General features: G+C 51.1%; 1 protein-coding gene across 1 annotated transcript in view; it reads right to left on the reverse strand.

Moving 5' to 3' along the window:
• The window catches only part of CNGB1 (cyclic nucleotide gated channel subunit beta 1), a 59,563-nt gene that overhangs the window by 25,408 nt on the left and 15,389 nt on the right, over positions 1 to 18,766 (reverse strand). Inside the window, exons 13-20 of the mRNA XM_073225802.1 lie at positions 18,331 to 18,493; positions 17,320 to 17,409; positions 11,445 to 11,532; positions 10,827 to 10,863; positions 5,132 to 5,294; positions 3,739 to 3,846; positions 1,552 to 1,709; positions 315 to 470 (exon numbers count right to left, since the gene is read on the reverse strand). Coding sequence (XP_073081903.1) covers positions 315 to 470; positions 1,552 to 1,709; positions 3,739 to 3,846; positions 5,132 to 5,294; positions 10,827 to 10,863; positions 11,445 to 11,532; positions 17,320 to 17,409; positions 18,331 to 18,493 — 963 coding nt within the window. The remainder of the gene's footprint in view (positions 1 to 314; positions 471 to 1,551; positions 1,710 to 3,738; positions 3,847 to 5,131; positions 5,295 to 10,826; positions 10,864 to 11,444; positions 11,533 to 17,319; positions 17,410 to 18,330; positions 18,494 to 18,766) is intronic.

Raw genomic sequence — 18,766 nt, forward strand, 5'->3', positions numbered from 1 at the left:
ATGTTGGAAGAACTTCTTCCTTTTTCTGCTCAGAGCAGCAGTTCTGGGAAGGAGCCAGACAGACAGAGTAGAAAAAAAGATTTGGCCAAGAGTCAGGAGTTCTGTGTCTGTCACTAACTAGTTGCCTTTCAGCCACTTAAGTTCTCTGTGCCTTATTTTCCTTGTCTGCAAGATGGATGTGATCATATATTCCTATTCCAGAGACTTTCATTTGCTTGGTTTGGGCCCACCCTTGCACTCCCACCCTTGCACTCCCCCTCCTCTGCCCATTTTCCTGCCTCTCATACTATGTGGATTTCCCATGTGGTACTCACTGGTCAGTGGATCAATGCTCTGGGGAAACTGGTACTTCTTCCAGGGGCGGCGTTTGAACTTGCAACAGAGCATGTCACAGTAATGCTCCTCCTCCACCTGTCCCACCTCAGCTGGCTTCACTTCTGGGGCCGGTTCTGGGGCTTTCTTGGCTGGAGCTAGGGGATGACACTGGTGACCATCTGACCCAGCCTTGGGGCTCAGGTAGATGATACAGAGAGAAGGCCCCTGACTGTAGTAGACTCTGGAACTGGAGCTGAGGGGACCCCGGCACCATCCCCCAACCTGCTGAAAACTCTGTGTGTAGAAACCAGGAGCCAACCCCACAGCTCTTTAACAGCAATCTGGGCACCCACCCAGAAATTTATCAGCTACAAATCTGGAACTGCTTCTCAGGGGCTGCTCAAATGAGGTGTTTCTGAGTGAGTTAGATGTTTCAGTTGAGTGTCTGCTGTGTGCCTGTTTGGTTCCCTCTGGAGGGTTGGGGGCATTTCATACCCAGGACTTCTGCCACTCAGGGCCAGAAATCAGGAAATGTTGATCTAGGTTTTGGAGAGCAGGAATATAAGCTCCTTCATCTCTAGAACAAGGCACCAGGAGCACCACAGCCTTCCTGTGTATCTGTGATGACATTGCCAGTGCCCTAGAGATTGGTTCTTATAGGTTCAATATGGCTATGTTTCTAGCTTTAGGATTATAAAGTCAAGCTCTGCTAGGTCCATTGTTGCCACCATGAGTTCTAAGGCACAGAGCTCCTTTGGAAAGACCTAGAAAGAGGTCCTTGGCAAAAGAGCAAGGTTCTTCTTTCACTCTGACGCCTTTAAAGCAGGAAAATTTCAGGTAGCCCCATAAGAATATTAAGTGAGGCATCTGAAAATAAGATTGTCTGGTTCCAGAGTGGATTATGAACACCGTCTGAGTGTAAGACTGTGGGGGATGTCTCGGGGACCACCTGCCTGCCAGTAGGAAGCAGCAAAAGGATCCGCGAGGATACTTGCCCTGAGGGAGCAGAAGCCCAGTACAACTGGATCATCGGTCAAAGCTTTGACCTTCTTCCTGCCCCTGGGTTCATAAATAAATCTGTACATACAGGACCAAAACATTCAGATAGTGGGGCTCTGGGCTTCTCTCAAGCACCCCAACCATTTATTTGGGGCCACCCTCACCGTACCTTGACAGGGGGCTTTATTGGCCCCACCGCACCCCTGGCCAGGTGGACGGTCCCAGCTCTGGACTCACAGGGCTTGGGGCTCTCCTCATCCGAGGTGACATCAGGGTCGATGAGCTTCTCCTTCACTTTCTCCGTCCGCTCCTTGAAAAGCTTCACCAGCTCCTGGAGCCGGTCATTGATGACGGCACTGTTATGGCTGGCTGTGGAGGCTGCGCGGTCCTGGCCACTGCGGAAACACCACCTTAAGCTGAGCAGGCTGAGTGGGGTGGAACCCCTGTGCCCCCAGGCAGGGGCTGAACAGCATCTGTATCCTAGCCGGCCTGACCTATATCCTGCCCTGGCTTCCTTCTGACATCACAAACACCAAACTACCTTTAATATCTCTTAGGAGGAAATTCAATCCAGGAAAATCACACCTGGTGTCCAGCTTTTAGAAAATGCACCAGGCTGACTCTGATTTTGACGGGCAGTTCTGAAAAATCCTTGATTCTACTTATGATTTAGGAAAAACTCTTGGAACTCAGTTCAGGGCTGTTAGTCCCAGTTGGGGATTCCCATGGGATATGTGTCCAGGACTATATTTTTACTCCTAGGAAATAACTGGTAGGAAAAAACAGTGCAGTTACATGATATATCCTTTCAATAGGAATTTAAACTGTATGCATTCACAGCAAAAGAAAGCCAGCCAGCCAGAGAGTGAATGAGAGTGCCTGACATTCCACTGCGGGGGGCAAGGGCTCTGGGTGAGCTGAAGCGGGCTGTGAACTGCCTCTCCTCTAAGTAGCCTCACTGTGCTCATCTTGCTGAGCTGCGTGTGACACTAGTGTTTTCGGACTTTTTTTTCATATATTGAGGCACGAAACTCAAGCCAGCTACTCTTTTGCACTCAGCTGATGAAGCTGGGCTGGCAACAGCCAGTGTAGGGGTCCTAATGAGAGATGGTGCACGGTGCGGTGGGGACATAAGCGGCTCACCCTCATCCACACTCTCCTGGGGGTAGTAGTCACTTGGACGTAGGCATCCAGCCAGGGACATTCCCCAGGAGTGGCTGTGGCCTCCTTGGTGAAGACAAGCCTGGTGTTGCCCCCTTCTGGGGGTAACCAGTGGGATCTTGGAGGCCACACAAAGGTGGCAGAGCCACTGTCAGCTGGGTCCTTATATGTTTGTATGGAGCAGAACCCTCCACTGACCTAGAACACATGACTAGTGACATGACTGTGACCTATAAGACATCATTGTATTCCTTAAGCCACTGAACCTTTGGGGTCTATTATCACAGTGGCTTAGCCTATAATACATGAATCTTCATGTATTAAGAGTTCTGAAAGATAATTTTTATTATTTATCCCATTTCTGCCTTATTTTCTGAAATTAAACCCTAATCCTATCCCTGCCCTACTGCATAAGATGTGACTCCACTCTATACTCAAATGGATCACAGGACGACCGTGAGGTCTGGATTTTTTTCCTGCTTCTTTAACTTCTATGAACTTTCCACAGCTCCATAAAGCATAAACTACATAAAATTATGGATGGAAAAAAAAACTGGAAGAAAAGCCCAAAGGCCACTCCAGGAGCTACGGCTGGGGAGAAGGATGGGGCCCCCAGGTCAAAGCCCAGTGCTGGGAGATTCACAATATCCAAGCTACTTAAACTCTTCAGGGAACACACCTCCCATTGGCCCAGCCTTTGGGATAGTTAGATGTCAGAGAAACAGGTCCCAACACCATCCCAGCACCCTCTAAACATTGTCCCACGGACCAGTGACATCCAAATCACCTGGGGAGCTTGTAAAGCTATGGGTTCTCCTAGGGCCCACTCTCTGAGGTTCTGATCTAGCATTTCTTGGCAGGGCCTGGGAATCTATATTTTTAATAAGCTCCCCAGGTTGGGAGCCCTTGGAAATTCTTGTGGTCCTCCCTCACCTGGTTGACCTGTTCAGGGGCTCAGTGCCAGGAGCCAACCCCTACGTGTGGGCCACGAGTCTCTGCACAGAGACACCTCTGAGCACTGCTCACCACGGGCACAGCTGGATCAGAGTCTGAGCTCATTCTGCCCATTTTGCAGAAATCCTAGGCCACCCGGAAGCAGCCTGTGCATGAGACCCACCCTGGTTGTACAGCTCAGAGGCCACTGCCAATGTCTATCTTACAGTAGAGGGCTCTAAACACATGCCCCCACTCACCTCCCCTCATTCATCCATCCCCACCCAGCCTTCTGATTCTCTGAGACCCTAGAGGTGACCCGCCACTCACTCAGTGTCCTGTGGGGTAGGGGGGTCTGACCAGGCGACCACAGGGGACTCAGATTGTGACAGTGCCTTAAGCTCTTCAACTTCGTCATCTTGAGAGGGCAGCCTTTTCCTGAAAGGACACAGACACAGAAGGGGACTTCAGTGAGGGCAGGGACCCTGGGGGAAGTGAATAAGCTTCAACCTATGCAGACAACCCAGAGCCAAATCCTGGGTGAGAGATGGGCAGGAGATGGTGCTGCCAAAGGGTCCTCACTTGCCTACAGGGAGACAAAAGGGAAAGATGGATACAGCCACCTCTACAACCACAGCAGCTCTTCTGTGACCTGTACTCTGCATAATTCAATGAATGAAACATGAGGATTGATGGGGCTGTGAGCTGGGTTCCAAGGCTGGGGGAGATTGTAAGTCTTTTCTCCACATTAAATCAGAGATCCCTCAGTGTGCCACATCTAGCTATCTTTGTTCTGCCATGTTCCTTATATCAGCTGAGAAGTTATGCAAGGGCTCATGGATAAGAGCAAAAATTTATCAAGATAAAAGGACAATCTCTCAATCTAGCCAGTAATGGAGAAGCACTGGCAACTACACTTTAGTTTAAATACAGCCATTTGTACAGCACTATATTACACTTCACAGTTTGACTACAGGACCTCGTTCAGTTACCAGGCTCAGATTGCCCAAAACCAGCTCTTATCAGTAGCAACACAAATGTCTCAAGAAGCATAAAAATGTGTACAACCTTGATCAGGAATCCTACTCTTGAAAAAAGAACCCCAGGAAAAGAGCGGAAGACCAAAGAGATATTCATACTGTCATTACGGACAGTGCCCAATAAGAGGGGATTTGTTAAGGCCATTCCTGCACATGGAGCTGAAGGAATCTTATGCAGCCATTATAACTGAATGTTAAAGAGACAGCCTAGTGATATGGAAAAAGGATCATTAAATGAGATGTGGTCTCAAATGAGACATGATCAAAATCATTCCTTCAATTAAAGGTACACAAAAGCACGGGCCCATAAACAAGGTATGGAAGAGAAGGTGGAAAAATAAAAACACCATCTAGTGTGGTAGGACTATAGATGAATATTTTCCTAGTGCTTTTTGGTATTTCCATTGTATTATTTAATAATAAAATGAGGGAGTAGAAATTAGCCCCATCAAATTTATTAGCTTTCTAACATATAGTTGAGGGTATTTTGGAAAGGGCTTCCTTGCAGAGTCCTAAGCCAGGAATTATAATGAGGAAGGAGTGATCATAGTCCCACTTCTGACACCAATTCTCTGAGTAATGTTGGTCTAGCTACTTCCCCTCTCTGGCCTCAGTCTCCTCTGCTGCCAAATGGACAGATGGTACACTGCTGTGAAAAGCCCAAGAGAAGAAAAAAAGGTGACCTGTGGGTTCCTGCAGCAGATCCTGGTACTGTAAGTGTGTCAAAATTGGCAGGAGAAGGTGTTGGCAGTACAGGTGAGGGTGGACCCTCCTCCACGATGAGGGGCTGGCTGTCAGCATCAGCATCTTCCACCTGCACTTCTGGGAGCTCTTTTGCAGCAGGCACTTGGGGAGAGGAAGAAGAGGACAGATTAGAGAAAGAGAGAAGCCAGGTCCCAAGGACCTTGCTGTATTCTTGAGTAAAGCCACAGAAAGCATATTTGAAGGCGCCTCTGGCAGCCTCCCCTCCCAATGGGGCCAACAGATAACTTCATGCAGGGGGTGCAAGCTCAGGGGACTCTAAGAGTCACAGCCACCCCAGACATCAGCTCAGGAGCCACAAAAGAAGCCAGAATGCCATGCAAGGCACAAGAGCTCCTGGACACAACCTGGAGTCCAGCTCTCCCAAGCCCAGCCTGATTTCCCTGGGCCTGGAGAAGCATCTGGGACCCAGGGTTGGGGGAGGGCACAGCAGCACTCAGAATGGACACCAGGAGCCCAGGGGGCCAAGTCCTGGCTGAGCACAGCCTGGCTCAGCTGCTTCCCCTCTCAGGTCTCAGTTTCCCTTTCCCAAGGTAGGGGTGGCATTGCCTTCCCAGACTGGTGGGGTTTGGGGCAGGAGGGCCTCATATTCCCGAAGGGCCTCAAGTGGAGACATTTGGAAGTTTCCTCCAGTCAAGGGTAATAACTTTTTTTGTAGTGTGTGTTACACCTGTTTGGGTACCCATTTTGGTATTTCCTTATTTTTGTACAGGCCAGGAATCCCCAAAATTCACCAACCCAACCCCTCTCTCAGCCTCTGAGAGGCCTGGTACCAGGTCGCACATGCTGGATCAGGTCCTCGCTGGGGAGCCTGGGAGTGGCCCTCTCTCGGGCTTAGTTACCCCCCACCCACCCAGGGACCGTGGAGCCAGGCCTCCCTGAGGGGCTCAGACTGGGCCCCCAGCCCCACCATGCCTGGGCAGGACTACTCAATAGTAGCCAGGCGCAGGCCTGGGCACCAGTAAGGCCAGTGCACACCACCCAAAACGGGGAGGGCAAGCACTGCAAAACACTTGGAAGTGTGACTTTTTTTAAGTGGTCACCATGGGAAAAGCTGGCACTTTTCGGAACCTAAGCAGATCTCAAGACTTTCTGGCACTTGGTTTAATAAGCCCTAACCCCTTAGGGGAAGAAGATGAACAGGAATCAAGAAGTTTTTATAAAACCTGAGGAGGAAGTTTTGCCAGACTAACAAGAGATGCCCAGGCTCTAGGAAGCAGGAAAGAGCGTGAGGCAGTGAGGGCCTCACCCTGCTTCCTGGCGGACCTTGAGAAGCGAGCTGGAGATGGGACAGAAGCATGCAGGCAGCTGGGACAGGGGCAATCTCTCAAAAATGCCCAGGGCCCCAGAATCCCCCCTAGCGTGGTCCCTGGGCAGCAGAATGTGCCTGGGCCTCAGCATCCAGAGGCTGTCAGGGACCCTGGGAGGGGGCAGGTGGTCCCCACCCACTGCCTTGCCCTCAGTAAGGCTACGACCTCCATCACCCTCAGGAGAGAAGGGAATACCTCTGAGCCTGGTGATTCATTTCCTACCAGCTTGGCAGAGTGGGAACTCAAAATAGAAATTATAATAGGTTTATATTAATTTATAGATAAAGAATAATATTATTAAAAATATGAAGAATAATATTATATGATTTAATTTTGCAAATAATACTATTTACTGTTAAGTACTTCCTATGTGCCTGCCCTGCATTTGTTTTACTAAATTCTGAGTGCTTTAGGTACATTCATTCTTTTACCCTCCCAGCCACTCTATGAGGCTGTTGCAAGCCTTGTCCCCATCTTATGAATAAGGAAACTGAAGCACAGAGTGGTTAAGGAACTTGCTGCTGAGCTCGGATTTGAACCAGGCAGCCCGACTCCAGAGCCTAAACCCTCACTTGAGGTCTGTGACCGGCACATGCAGAAGCCTCCATTTAAGTGAAACTTCACGCAGTGCCAAGCAGCATCATTGAAATGGGAACAATGTCCTTACCACATGCTGTCATTGCCTTGCCTGCAGCAACTAAAACCATCAAGTGTCATATCGCAGGGGATTCAGTCCACTCTCCCGATGTGTCAATGGGAATATTGCTCAGAGGCAGGGGCCAGGGAGGACCCAGAGGATTTTAGGTGGCACAGACAAGGCAAAGCATACCAGAATGAGATCATTCCTCTCGATCCTAAAACACAGAGAGGAAGTCTCAGGTTAGTGGGACTTAGCCTTTACACCTCTCTGACGCACCCTAATCCCCCTTTTGTGTCTCCAGAGCCTCAGCTGTGAGCCATCACAGGACGTCTTATTTCACTAGAAACTATCTATACAACTTGACTTTTAGTATATTTGTGGCTATTTCTATTTATCCCTTCTATTTACAGCAAGCAATGCTGGTTTCCCATTTGAACAGTAATGTAAAGCTTCCTGTTTAGATACACTTAAATAAAAAGTGAGTCCATTGAAAGTAAGCAAATCAAAGTAGAGTTGGTACAGAATATAGCAAAAGTCTAGGGTGACATGTGGAGGTAGGGGCTGGGGAGGTCTCCAGAGTGAATAGATTTAGGGCTTGCCTGGAAGACTGAGCCTGGGGTGTCCATCCTCTCTTTGGGGATGATCCTCGTGACACCTCACCCACTCTGGACCCACCGTCAGCAGGAAGAGAGGACAATTGGAGATCTCTTCTTGTGAAATACTCCATTCTACCTGCCTGCTGGTCTCAGACGTAAACTTGCCCAGTGTCAGCCCAAACTAAACAAACAAATCAAAAGAGGAAGCGGGCGGGTCTGGCTTGGGTTAAGGCAGAAAGTAGCAGGGCTTAGCCCAGAGGCGCCACTATGTCCCTGAGCAATTTGTCATCAGGAAGCAGGCAGCAGGGGCCTGATGGCCACTGCAGGGAGCTTGTCACAATTAAACAGATCCAGACAGGCCCTGCTTCTGCACTAGTCCCTGAGGACACCCCTCCTCTTGGTCTGCCTGCCAACACCTGGGGGTCTGTCTTTCCTGATATCAACATCCTCAGAGAGTCCAGCTCCCAGCAAACTCTCAAGGTCAGTAGACTCTGCAAACAATGGACTCCCACTTTCCTTTTCTGCCCCATTCACCTGCATTTATTCTCTTCCTCTACCCAGCTCTCTGCCCCAAGCTTTTTGCTCAGTGATCTGAGTGACATGTTTGAACTAGGGTGTGAGTGACTACCAATTAAAAAAAATGACAACCTGAAGAAAGCAATGTTTAACCCAAAGAAATGAATGGCTAATTGTGAAATTTTAGGCACAGAGAAAAGGGCATTAATACCCCTTAAGTCACTACAAAGCAAGATGAAGGCATTGGTCAGCAGAGGAAGAAGAAGTGGTTTTCCATGAGCCCAGCTAGTGGCCCCGGACCATGACAATGGCACCCGTGCAGGAAAGACCCAAGCCATGCAGAAGCCGGTACCATGGGCTCAAGCATGCTGGGTGGGTGAGATCATGCTACCTAGGCAACGGATGGAGCTCCTGGTCTCCTTGACGAAGTTGGAGTTGGACAAGGCTGTCCTCCGGGAGATGAGGACAGGGATGCGGGTGATTGTGGGGCGGTAGCTGGGCACATTAGGGAGGTGCTCTGCCAGGGTTGAGGGGGCAAGCCCGGGGGCCACCTGGCCAGGCGGTTGGTCCTGGACCAGGCGATTCAGCTCCATATCCCGGCCTGGTTTAGCCATGGTTCTGGGGCCAGGGAGTCTCAGGCAGAGGCAGGGCCCTGGGGACTGCAATGAGGAGCACAAAGTTGGGGGAGGCAATGTAGGCAGGGCTCCTCCCCGCCGGTGGTCCCCACAGACCAGCCTGAGGCCCACTGTGCTTGCAGCGGCTGCACCCAGTCTGTAGCATCTCACTTGTCCCTGGAGTTCAATGTCAGAAGCGTCACCAAGTCAGTGGCTGGTCTGCCCCACAGCTCTGAGGTATGGCCCCAAGCCCCACCATCTCTTGTGCTCTCTGCTAACCAACCACCAGGAACAGTTCCCACCTAACTCAAAAAAGTTAAAATCAAAGAACCTACAACTCCTCAGACTTGCAGACTCACAGACTCACAGACTCTGGATTCCAACATTCTTACCTGGGTAGGATTTTCCATCCCACAGAAACCATGGAGCTCAATTAGTTTCACTTCCATCCTTTTCCTAGGGCCCTGCTTCCCGTGCTGGACTCCACATTGGAATCATCTGGGGAAGTCCGGAAATGCAGAGATTCTGATTTAATGATGTGGGTGAGACCTAGCACCAGGATTTTTGAAATCTCTCCAGATGATTCCAATATGCAGTCAAGTTTAAGGGCCAGGGCTCAGGACCACTGCTTCTCAAACACTAATCAAGCAAATCATCAGGGATCTCGTTACACTGCAGGTTCTGGTTCAGCAGGTTTGGGGTGGGCTCTGGGATTCTGCATTTCTAACCAGCTCCCAGGTGACACAAAGCTGCGGATTCTAGGTCTGCACCTGAGGCTGCAGACAAATGGCCATGCCTTAGTGTTTCTCAAAGTGGGTTCCCAGACTACCTGCTTCCAAATGACCTTGGGAACAGGGTAGGAACCCATGGAACCTCAGTCAACACCAGTGTCTTATCCTGGTCTTATTCTATGTGGGGTGCAGACTTAGTAGGTTTCCTCCAGATATGTGTTGAAGTTAAAGGACGAGGTTTTTTAAAGACCAGGTGGGGAGCAAGCTTGGGACACCTGGGGTTAGGCCACCTGGGTCCAGTTGCACTTGATGCTAGCTGGCTGGGACACCAGTGTCATGATCCCATTATGGCCTCCTCCCTCAGTGCCAGCTACAGCGCTGGGTACCACTGATGCACCGTCTCCCTTACTCTTTCTAATAACCCTATGAGGTAGGTACTATTATGGTCTCTTGAACCACAGTTAAGAGAGGCTGCAGAACTGGCCCTGTGTCACACAGCAAGGAAGAGGGAGGAGCCAGGAGCGAAATGCAGGTCTGTGCCCTTGACCGCTTGGCCAAGTCCTGTCCACATGGAGCCTCCACTTTCTCATCTGTAAGATGGCCTGTCTGCTTCACAGGCAGCGGACCACTGATGGCTTGTCAGGCCAGGGTTCCGTGTCCACCTGTCCTGGCTCCATGGCCCAGCCATCCTCAGCTCCTCTAGGCTCTGTCCCCACCAGCCCTGGAGTTCTCAGGGTTAGGGGCGGTAAGTCATAGTGATGTGCATGTGCTGAGTGCAGCCTGGTGATCTTAGCAATCAGAAAAAGCTCATCAAGAAACATGGAGTCTAGGATGGGCCCTTACCAAGCTCTGATCCGAGTTTTTACTCAGATAAGTTACATTTGAACCAAATCCCTGCTGGAGGGTGGCTCAGAAAGCTGCATTCCCAGTGAGGGGAATGGCAGGAGGGGTTGTCTGGGAGTAGGGTTTCCCCAGGCCTGCTCGAGTCCCAGGGCATCAGTGCTATTCTGCTGGGGCCTTTAAAACACATGATCAGGTTCTGAAAATGTGGCCCCAAGGGGTAGAGGATGGGTTTTGCCTGAGAATGGGGCAAGTAGAGGGGTGCAGGGAGGGCGGGGGCAGGGACAGGGGTAGGATGCCCCAATCCCAGGCTGCCTCCAGTCTGAAAGTATCCTGGACATTCTGGGTAACTCCCCCACCCCCACCTACCTCCTGAGTTGGCGGCCACAGCCTCCTTCTGCAGCTCCTGCAAGATAAAGCAGAAATAGAACCTGTGATCTCCCACCCCCTCCAAGCCCTAGTCCGGCCCAGCCCCCATTGGGAGATCTCCCTTTAGGAGAGCTCATGGGCACAGTTCTGTTCCTTGTCCTGGCCAGTTAGGCCCTGCCAGTCCACCTTCTGGGGCATCCAGGGACGTGGCCTCCATCTGTGTATGTGGGGACAAAGCAGCTGAAGCAGCCACCTCAGCCCTCCCCACCTAGGCACCGCACCTCAGGGTATACAACTCTGCACAATGCCTGGGGAGGGGTTTTAGCACTGCTTTACAAACGCAGACACTGAGGCCGAGTGGGGAGGTGACTAGGTGACTTGTCCAGGGTCACACAGCCATGTGAGGACCAGAGTGTGGGTCCAGCTGCTCCCCACCCACAGCCCTTCCTGATACCGCCTGATTCCCGGTACAAGCAGGGGCTTGCAGTACCCACCACCCTGCTCCCCTCTGTTCGGTGGGCCTCTCACCAGCCAAGAAAACCCCTGAACAAAGTGAACAAAGCCTCTGTCCCTTCCACTGACGCCAGCCAGGGTGCCATGCCCGGTGCTGCTCCATACCTGGTGTGAGGCCCTCTGGGGCTGGGTCCTGCCTACTCCGCTTGGGTCCTCATCAGCCTGTGCCACCAGACAGCTATCCAGCAGGACACTGTGACCCGATGGGGGAGGAAAGGGCTGGGGTTAGGAGTGGTGAACATGTCCTGGGTGCTGCTGAGTGCCAGGCTCTGTGCCGGGAGCAGGGACAGAAAGATGCCCGAGAGGAGGCCCTGCCTCATGAGGCTCCCAGCACAGGGCGGGCAGCAGACGCCCTGTCCCCCTAACAACCTCCTAGTCTGAGATTGCACCCTAGAGCAGGGGGCTGCAAAGGAAGGAGGGCTTCCTAGAGGAGGTAGTCTGTGATCTGAGCCTCAAGGACAATGAGTTGACCATGAGGAATAGGTGTGGAAGAGTGTCCAGGAACAGGGAACAGTATGTGCAAAGAAAAGTGTAGAGGATGGTTTGAGGAACTGTCTGTCCTCTGCGGTGTGACCAGTATGGCCAAAGGGGACTGTGTAGTATACACCCATCATTTCCCTTCTGAGAGGCTCCAGGCGTTCTTGGTGATGCAAGGCAGGGCAAACAGTACAAGAAAAGGGAGGCCCAGAGAGGTGAACAGCTGGCCAAAATCACACAACAAACTGACCCACCTCGCACAAGCTTTGAAGGCAGGCCCTGGTTCTCTCTCTGTTATGAGAGCAGAGCCACACTGCGGCTGCTGAAGGTTTCAGGGGTCCCTGGCCCAGGCAGCAGGCATTCATGAGTGACAGGGACTGGGGGTGAGGCTACAGGGAATGGAGAGGACTATGGCAAATCAGAGAACCCGTGCCCACCTGAGCTGGCGACTTCACTCCGCTTGGAATGCGGGTGCAGGGGACAGGTGTTCTGATTTTCAAGCAAAGCCGGAACCATGCATTTCAAAGGTGGAATCTCCCTATCATTATATGCTGATAATTAATCTGATTAATATATCTATATTAATATATAGCTATCCAAAAGAGCCGGTCTCCAGGTAAACTAGGCCCTTGCATGCCCTTGTGCAAGCTCTGAGTTAATAGGGGGACTCAGAACCAGTGGCTGGTGTGATTTTTGAAGTTAAAATTGGATCCTGCTCCTAGGTGGCCCACCCCACCGCACAGACCCCTGTCACCGAGGGCTTACAGAGGGTGCGTGCAGTGTCTGCCACCAAGAAAACCTGAACTTAACATCCTCCACCGGGTGGCTGAGGAGGGGGGATGGGGTTGCAGCCTGGCAGCCAGCAATCATATTGTCCCAGCCCATGGGCTTTGTGCCCAGCCCCGGGCCAAGCACTTAGCCTTGCAGAGCACTCCCTGAATCCCACCCAAATAACCCAGAGAGCCGGGGACTGGGACTGATCCCATTCAAACTTAGAAGTTCAGAGAGGTCTCATGGTCTGTGTCCATGGTCACACAGCCAATACAAAGCAAGCCTGGATGAAATGCAGGTGTCTCTGACCCCAGTGCCATGCATTTAATACTCTGTTGCCCACCTCTGAGGCCAAATGTGACATGCAGGAGTGAGGCGAGTATCTGCAGGATGAAGCCCCCAACTCACTTTACTTCTCTTCATTGTGTAAGGGATTCCATCGTGAGGGGCCTGAATTATCAAGGTCACGCTCCCTACTCACCCAGGGAGAAACAGATTTTCTTAAAGAGATTAAAGTCACAAAATCAAGGACACATTACGATTTTCATGGGGCCTGGGCACTTCAGCCTTCAGGGCCCCTTCTTCCATAAAAATATATTAAAAATTATAGTTTGTGACTACATTTATATGAAGTCATATATTAATATTAAATAATAAAGTATTCTCTTTCACCTAAAAGTTCATTTTTTTTTTGGTCTGATCTTAAAAGTAATTAAAACATTCTTGTGGGCACCTAAAGTATTGCAGGAACTATGCACCCCTCAGCTCTTAGAGCTCAAAGGCCCAGGAAATTAACTTCCCGTAATCCAGTCGGTGGCTGCCCAGGGTGTTGCTCATTCCAGAATCAGGCCAGGAAATCTCTGTACGGCCTTGGGTAAGTCACCGGGGAGCTGCGGGCTGCCTGTTCCCTCAGCCATCAAATGAGAAGGGCTTGCCTAGTCGTACAGCCTGACTTATTTGACTGATACCAGGAGAGCCAGTGAGAATCTCACGGAAAAGTAAAAAAAGACTTCCCGTGTCAGGTGTCATTCCCAATTCTCCATCTCAGAACACTGGCAAGCAGCTTTCCCAGTCTGTGGTGCCGAGTTAGCTTTGCAGCCAGCCTGGCGGAGGATAGAATCCTGGCTCTGCGCTTGCTGGCAGGGCACCCTTGGGCATGCAGGGTACTGTCTCTGAGCCTCAGTTCTCTCACTGTGGAATGGGATTGATACTAGGTGCCTTAGCACCGTGCCCGGCACAGAAAACAGGGGCTCATCAAATGGCAGCTGTTACCATGACTGTTCTTCTTGTCGCTGTTATTAATCCCAGAGGAGGTGGCATTATGCAGGGTTATGAAACATTTTACACAAACCTCTCCAGCTACTGAGATACACAAGGAGCCCAACGGTCGCCCCATCAGCACCACCTGAGGATCTCTGGGGACCTATGTGCCCATAGTCATGCTGTCCCTGGTTGACAGTGTGCCCAGTGCCCGCCAAGGCCCCCTCCCCCTCTTGCCCAGCCCAGAAGGAGCCATCCATCAACTTCTGGAAAGTTCCCAAATCCAGGGATTTACAAGTTTTTAAAGGTGCAGGGAGTAGCAGAGGCAGCCAGCCCACTCCTCCTCCCCCAAGTCACCAGCAGGCTGTGCCCCAAGTTAAGGTCTGCATGTTGCCTACAGCAGTCTCTTCACCCCACAGCCCAACCCCGAAAGAAGGAAGGAAAGAGGCCCTTATGGAGAAGCAGCCACCTACTTGGGTTCCACTGTCTTTGCCAACAAGGACGCCCATGGTGCAGGAGTTCAGCTGGGGGTGATGACGTGCATCCAAGCCCCAGGTCAGTGCACACAAGCAGAGAACTGGGAGACCGCAGCCATGAGCTGCAAAGCCAGCTCTGGAGCCAGGGTGGCTTGGGTGCTGGATGAGCCACCAGTCCTTCCTGCTTCTAATCAGATTGTGGGGGCGTGCACAGAACTCTGCAGAAACGTCCCCAGGGAGGCCAGGTGGGGACCAAAAGGCCATGGTTGCTAGGAAAAGCCGAGCTGTTGCGGGCAGAGACCAGGTCACTAGGCAACCATCTGCCCGTTACCAAGGCCCACACGTCATCAGTAACCCCTGTGCCTCTGCAAAGCTGGCTGAGAGCACCCTTTCCCAGCCAGCGACAGCCCAGCCCACTTGCCCACGCTTGCCCTCTCTCATCACCATGTTCTCATCCCTACCTGGGGCCCCAGGCCCAAAAATTCCCTGAGTGTGAGCTCTCGGTGAATGCTGTGTGAGTGTGTTTGTGAGTAACTGTATGTATGTATTTGCAGGCATGAGCAGGTATGCAGGGTGTGGTGTGGATGTGTGTGAGTGTGTACGTGTGTGCACACATGTGAACACGTTTGTGCGTGTTGTGTCTTGTGCCTGTTAAAAGGCTGTGTGTAGGTATAAATGTGTGCAGGCCTGCACATCTAAGTGTGCTCATAACCCAGAGTGTGTGTCTCTATCTATGTGCTGGTATGTGTGTGTAGTGTAGATATGCACGTGTGTGCCTGGCTGTACTGTGCACTGATATGTACTGAGAACATATGTGTAGTTAGTGTGCATGTGTGAGCACATTGGCTGACTGGCCTGCAAGAGTGTTTCAGCTCAAGAGCAATTGCATATAAGGGGTTTTTAGGCCTTCGTGCTGGGTGCACATGTTTAGTGGGGGAACAACTCTCCCACTATGTGCTCTGCACAGAGGCAGTGGAAAGCAGAGGGCAAATAAGGCTGCACTAGTGAAGCCAGGCAGCGTCAAAGGTCTTCATCTCATGAAAGGATAGTCACCTGTTAGTGAGAGCAATCTGGCTCTGGAAGGGCCCAGAGGGCAGAATTAGCACTGGGTTACAGAAACCATAGGGTAGCAGGCTTAGTTTTTGTGGAAGAACTAATTTCCTAAGTTAGAGATGCATGTGGAGGGAATGAACAGCCTTCAGGAGGTTGTGAGCTTCCTGCCATTAGAGGCAAGCAAGTAACTGTGTGGCCTCCTGCCAAGGATGGAAAGATTATATTTGAGCTGAGCAAAAGTGAACCAAAAGCAGATGACACTGAGCAGGCGTCCAGCCCTAAAGTCCTGTACTGGTCCCATGGTTTAACTGGTTCCTGACTGGGGCTAAAGTAATCCTCAGTGGGGATGAGAACATCAGTGACTTTCAGGGGCACTCATTCCAGGCCGGGTCCCACCACACCCATTATCCCAGCTAGGTGGAAAGGATAGGGGTGAAGGGGGCAGAGGGCAGAGTGACAGGGACAGGGAATGATGCAAGGGGGCTGGAGCAGGGAACAGATTAAATTAGTCTGGCCTGACCAGAGATAAAAGCCCCTCACTGCCCTCCCTGCCTCAATGTCTCCACAATACAACTGCCAGATGGTGTCACTCCCCTGCTCACAAACCTTCAATGGCTCCCCATGTCCCTCAGGAAATCAAGTCCAAGGCCTTTATAATCTGGCCCCACCAGCTCTGAAGCGTCATCTCTCACCACTTCCACCAGCTAGTGTCACTGTTGCCCAGACCCACTGGCTGCCTCTCAGACAGGGGATCACTCCCTCCACCTTGAAAACACTTTCCTACTTGACTGCCAGGCCCCATTCACCTCATCTCCCTTCCCCCTCAGTGGTACCTCCTCAGTGTTTTCTGCTTCATCCTCACTGCCCCAGCTTTAATCTGGCCTTTGAGCCTCTCCTCTACCCACGCTCACTCCCCAGGCATCTCCTCCAGCCACACTGTTTTCAATCCCATCTTCCAGAGCAGACTCCTGACTTCACATCTCCATCCTCTGACTGTCTCTGAATCCACACTCAGGTGTCCAACTGCCGGCTCTTCACATGTGCATCCACCTCTCTGTCCGTCCTTCTGTCCATACCACGTTGCTAAAAAACTCCCTCTTAGTGATTTCCCTTTTTTATTGAAATATATTTGACATGTCACATTGTGTAAATGTAAGGTATACTTGTTGACTTGATGCATTTATATGTTATACTCTGATTGTCATTGTAGTAATAATTAACACCTCTACCCTGTCACATAATTACCATTTCTTTTTAGTCGTTAGAATACCTAAGATCTGGTCTCTTAGCAAGGCTGATAATTAGAACTTTCAGTGGTCTCTGATCTCCATTTTTTAACTTTTAACCATTTTTTAACCATTTTTGTGGGTGTTAGTGTTGAAATCATTATGGAGATTTCATGGGCAGAGAATCAACCACCAATGGGCGGCACAGCAGAATCCAGAGCAGCTTTAGAAAATGTCAAAGGCAACCACCATGGAACCACTGTGGGGGATATGGAGGGGAACAAGCCCTATGCCTTGGCTTTATTAATTGTAGGGGAGACCTGTGAGCCCACTGCGTGTGTACACTCATTCATCCATCCGTGCATTCAACCAGCATTTATTTGGTGCCTATAGTCCCAGGCACTATTGCAGGATTTAGGGACATGGCAGCGAACACAGTAGACAAAAACCCCCGCCCTCCGGTGGGTTGAGTTCTAGTGTCTGTGTGTGGCGTGGGGGGGAGGTTAGAAGGTGGGTAATATCAGTCTCAGGTCACTGTCAGCACATAGAGTGCCCCCAGTGTCCCCAGCCCAGCCCTCTGCACAGTGCCCCGCAACACACAGCAGAGGACGGAGGAAGGAGCGCCCGTGAGCAGCAGAGACCCTCACCCCAGGAGCCCCGCCGCCCGCTCAGGGACGGCCCCTGGGCCGCCCTTCAGCCAGAGGGGGAGGGCCTTACTCAGGTTCCTCCTGCTCCTCTTCCCCTTCCTCCTCTCCATCTTCCTCCTCCTCCTCTTCTTCTTTCTCTTCTTGTATCTGGGGCAACTCCCTGAGTTGAAGTCAGAGGCAGGAGGTGAGCCCACCCGCAGCCCCACCCCACCCCCAGTCCACTTCCACCCCTATTTGTCATAAGATGTTCTGTGACCCCTGAAACCAGACCTGAACGCCTCAAACAAGACTTGACCTGGGGAGCCCCACCTGAGAATCCTGGGGTCTCTCTAGCAACGTGGGCTTTTCACTGCATGAGGGCCATCCTGGTGGTGATCCTAGGTCAACCCCTAATCCTCTTTGGGACTCAGTTTCCCCATCTTTGCAATGTAGGTCATTGGCCTGAGGATCTGAGACCTCCCAGCTCGAGCGGCCATCACCAAGGGCACTAGTGGGAATGAAGATCTTTATGTCCCTGGTGGAGGGTGACTTCGCAATCGCCACCACAGTTACACATTCCCATGCCCAATGACGCTGCAGCCCCCTTTCTGGAAATTTGTCCTGTGGACATACTCACATGCATGTGCATGTGCAAGGACATGTGCCACAGTTTATAATAAAATTTTGGAATCAACTTAAATGTCTATCATTAATGGAGAGGACAGGTTAAATAAATCCCAGCACATCTGTACAATGGAATATTATGCAGCTGTAAAAGGAAAAATGTGCACAATCTTTAGGCAGTGAATGTGAAAAGACCTCAAGATACTTGTTGAATGAATATAGCAAGGTGCAGATAGGTAAGTGTGTGTGATATGCTATCTTTTATGCAAACAAAAAAAAATGGGGGAGGGGACTCCATGCTTGTATATGCTCAGATATACAAGCATGGTAAAACCTGGCAGCCATTGTTGGGTATGTGGGGGAAGGTGAGGAGGGGGGCAGGCTTGGTTCCCGCTCTAGGCTCCTTTGTGAATTTTAGGCTATGTGCCTGTTATCTTGCTAAACAATCTTCTTTTCCAGGGCCTTGTCTGGCCCCCACCTGGGCATCTCTTCCATGGCCTTGTTCTCCTCTTCATAAGCTGGCGCTGCCTCTGAGCCCTGTAGGCTGGTGCTGCCATCCTGATGCTTGTCCTCCTCCCAGCAAGGGTCGACTTCTTCTAGAATGAGATCAGGCTCCTCTTGCCCTCCAGGGAGGATGCTGACTGCAGGGGACACAGGGAAGGGGGCAGTGGGCTTGGGCCTCTGAGCCCCAGGGTCCACACAGGGTTCTTGGCCATCACCAGCAGCGTGCCAGCTCTCAGCCAAGCAGCAGAAGTGACACCATTATCAGAGGGACCAGTAACGACGGATCACGCTAAAGAGATGGGCTGAAGCCCACGTTCACCCTGTCTCCTGTCATCAGCTTTCCTCCTCTTTTTCCTCTTAAGACAGAGCTTCAATTACAGTTTTTGTTTCTCATTGGGGCCCCCTTTTTG

Source organism: Manis javanica, chromosome 17, assembly GCF_040802235.1.
Source record: "Manis javanica isolate MJ-LG chromosome 17, MJ_LKY, whole genome shotgun sequence".
NCBI lineage: Eukaryota > Metazoa > Chordata > Mammalia > Pholidota > Manidae > Manis > Manis javanica.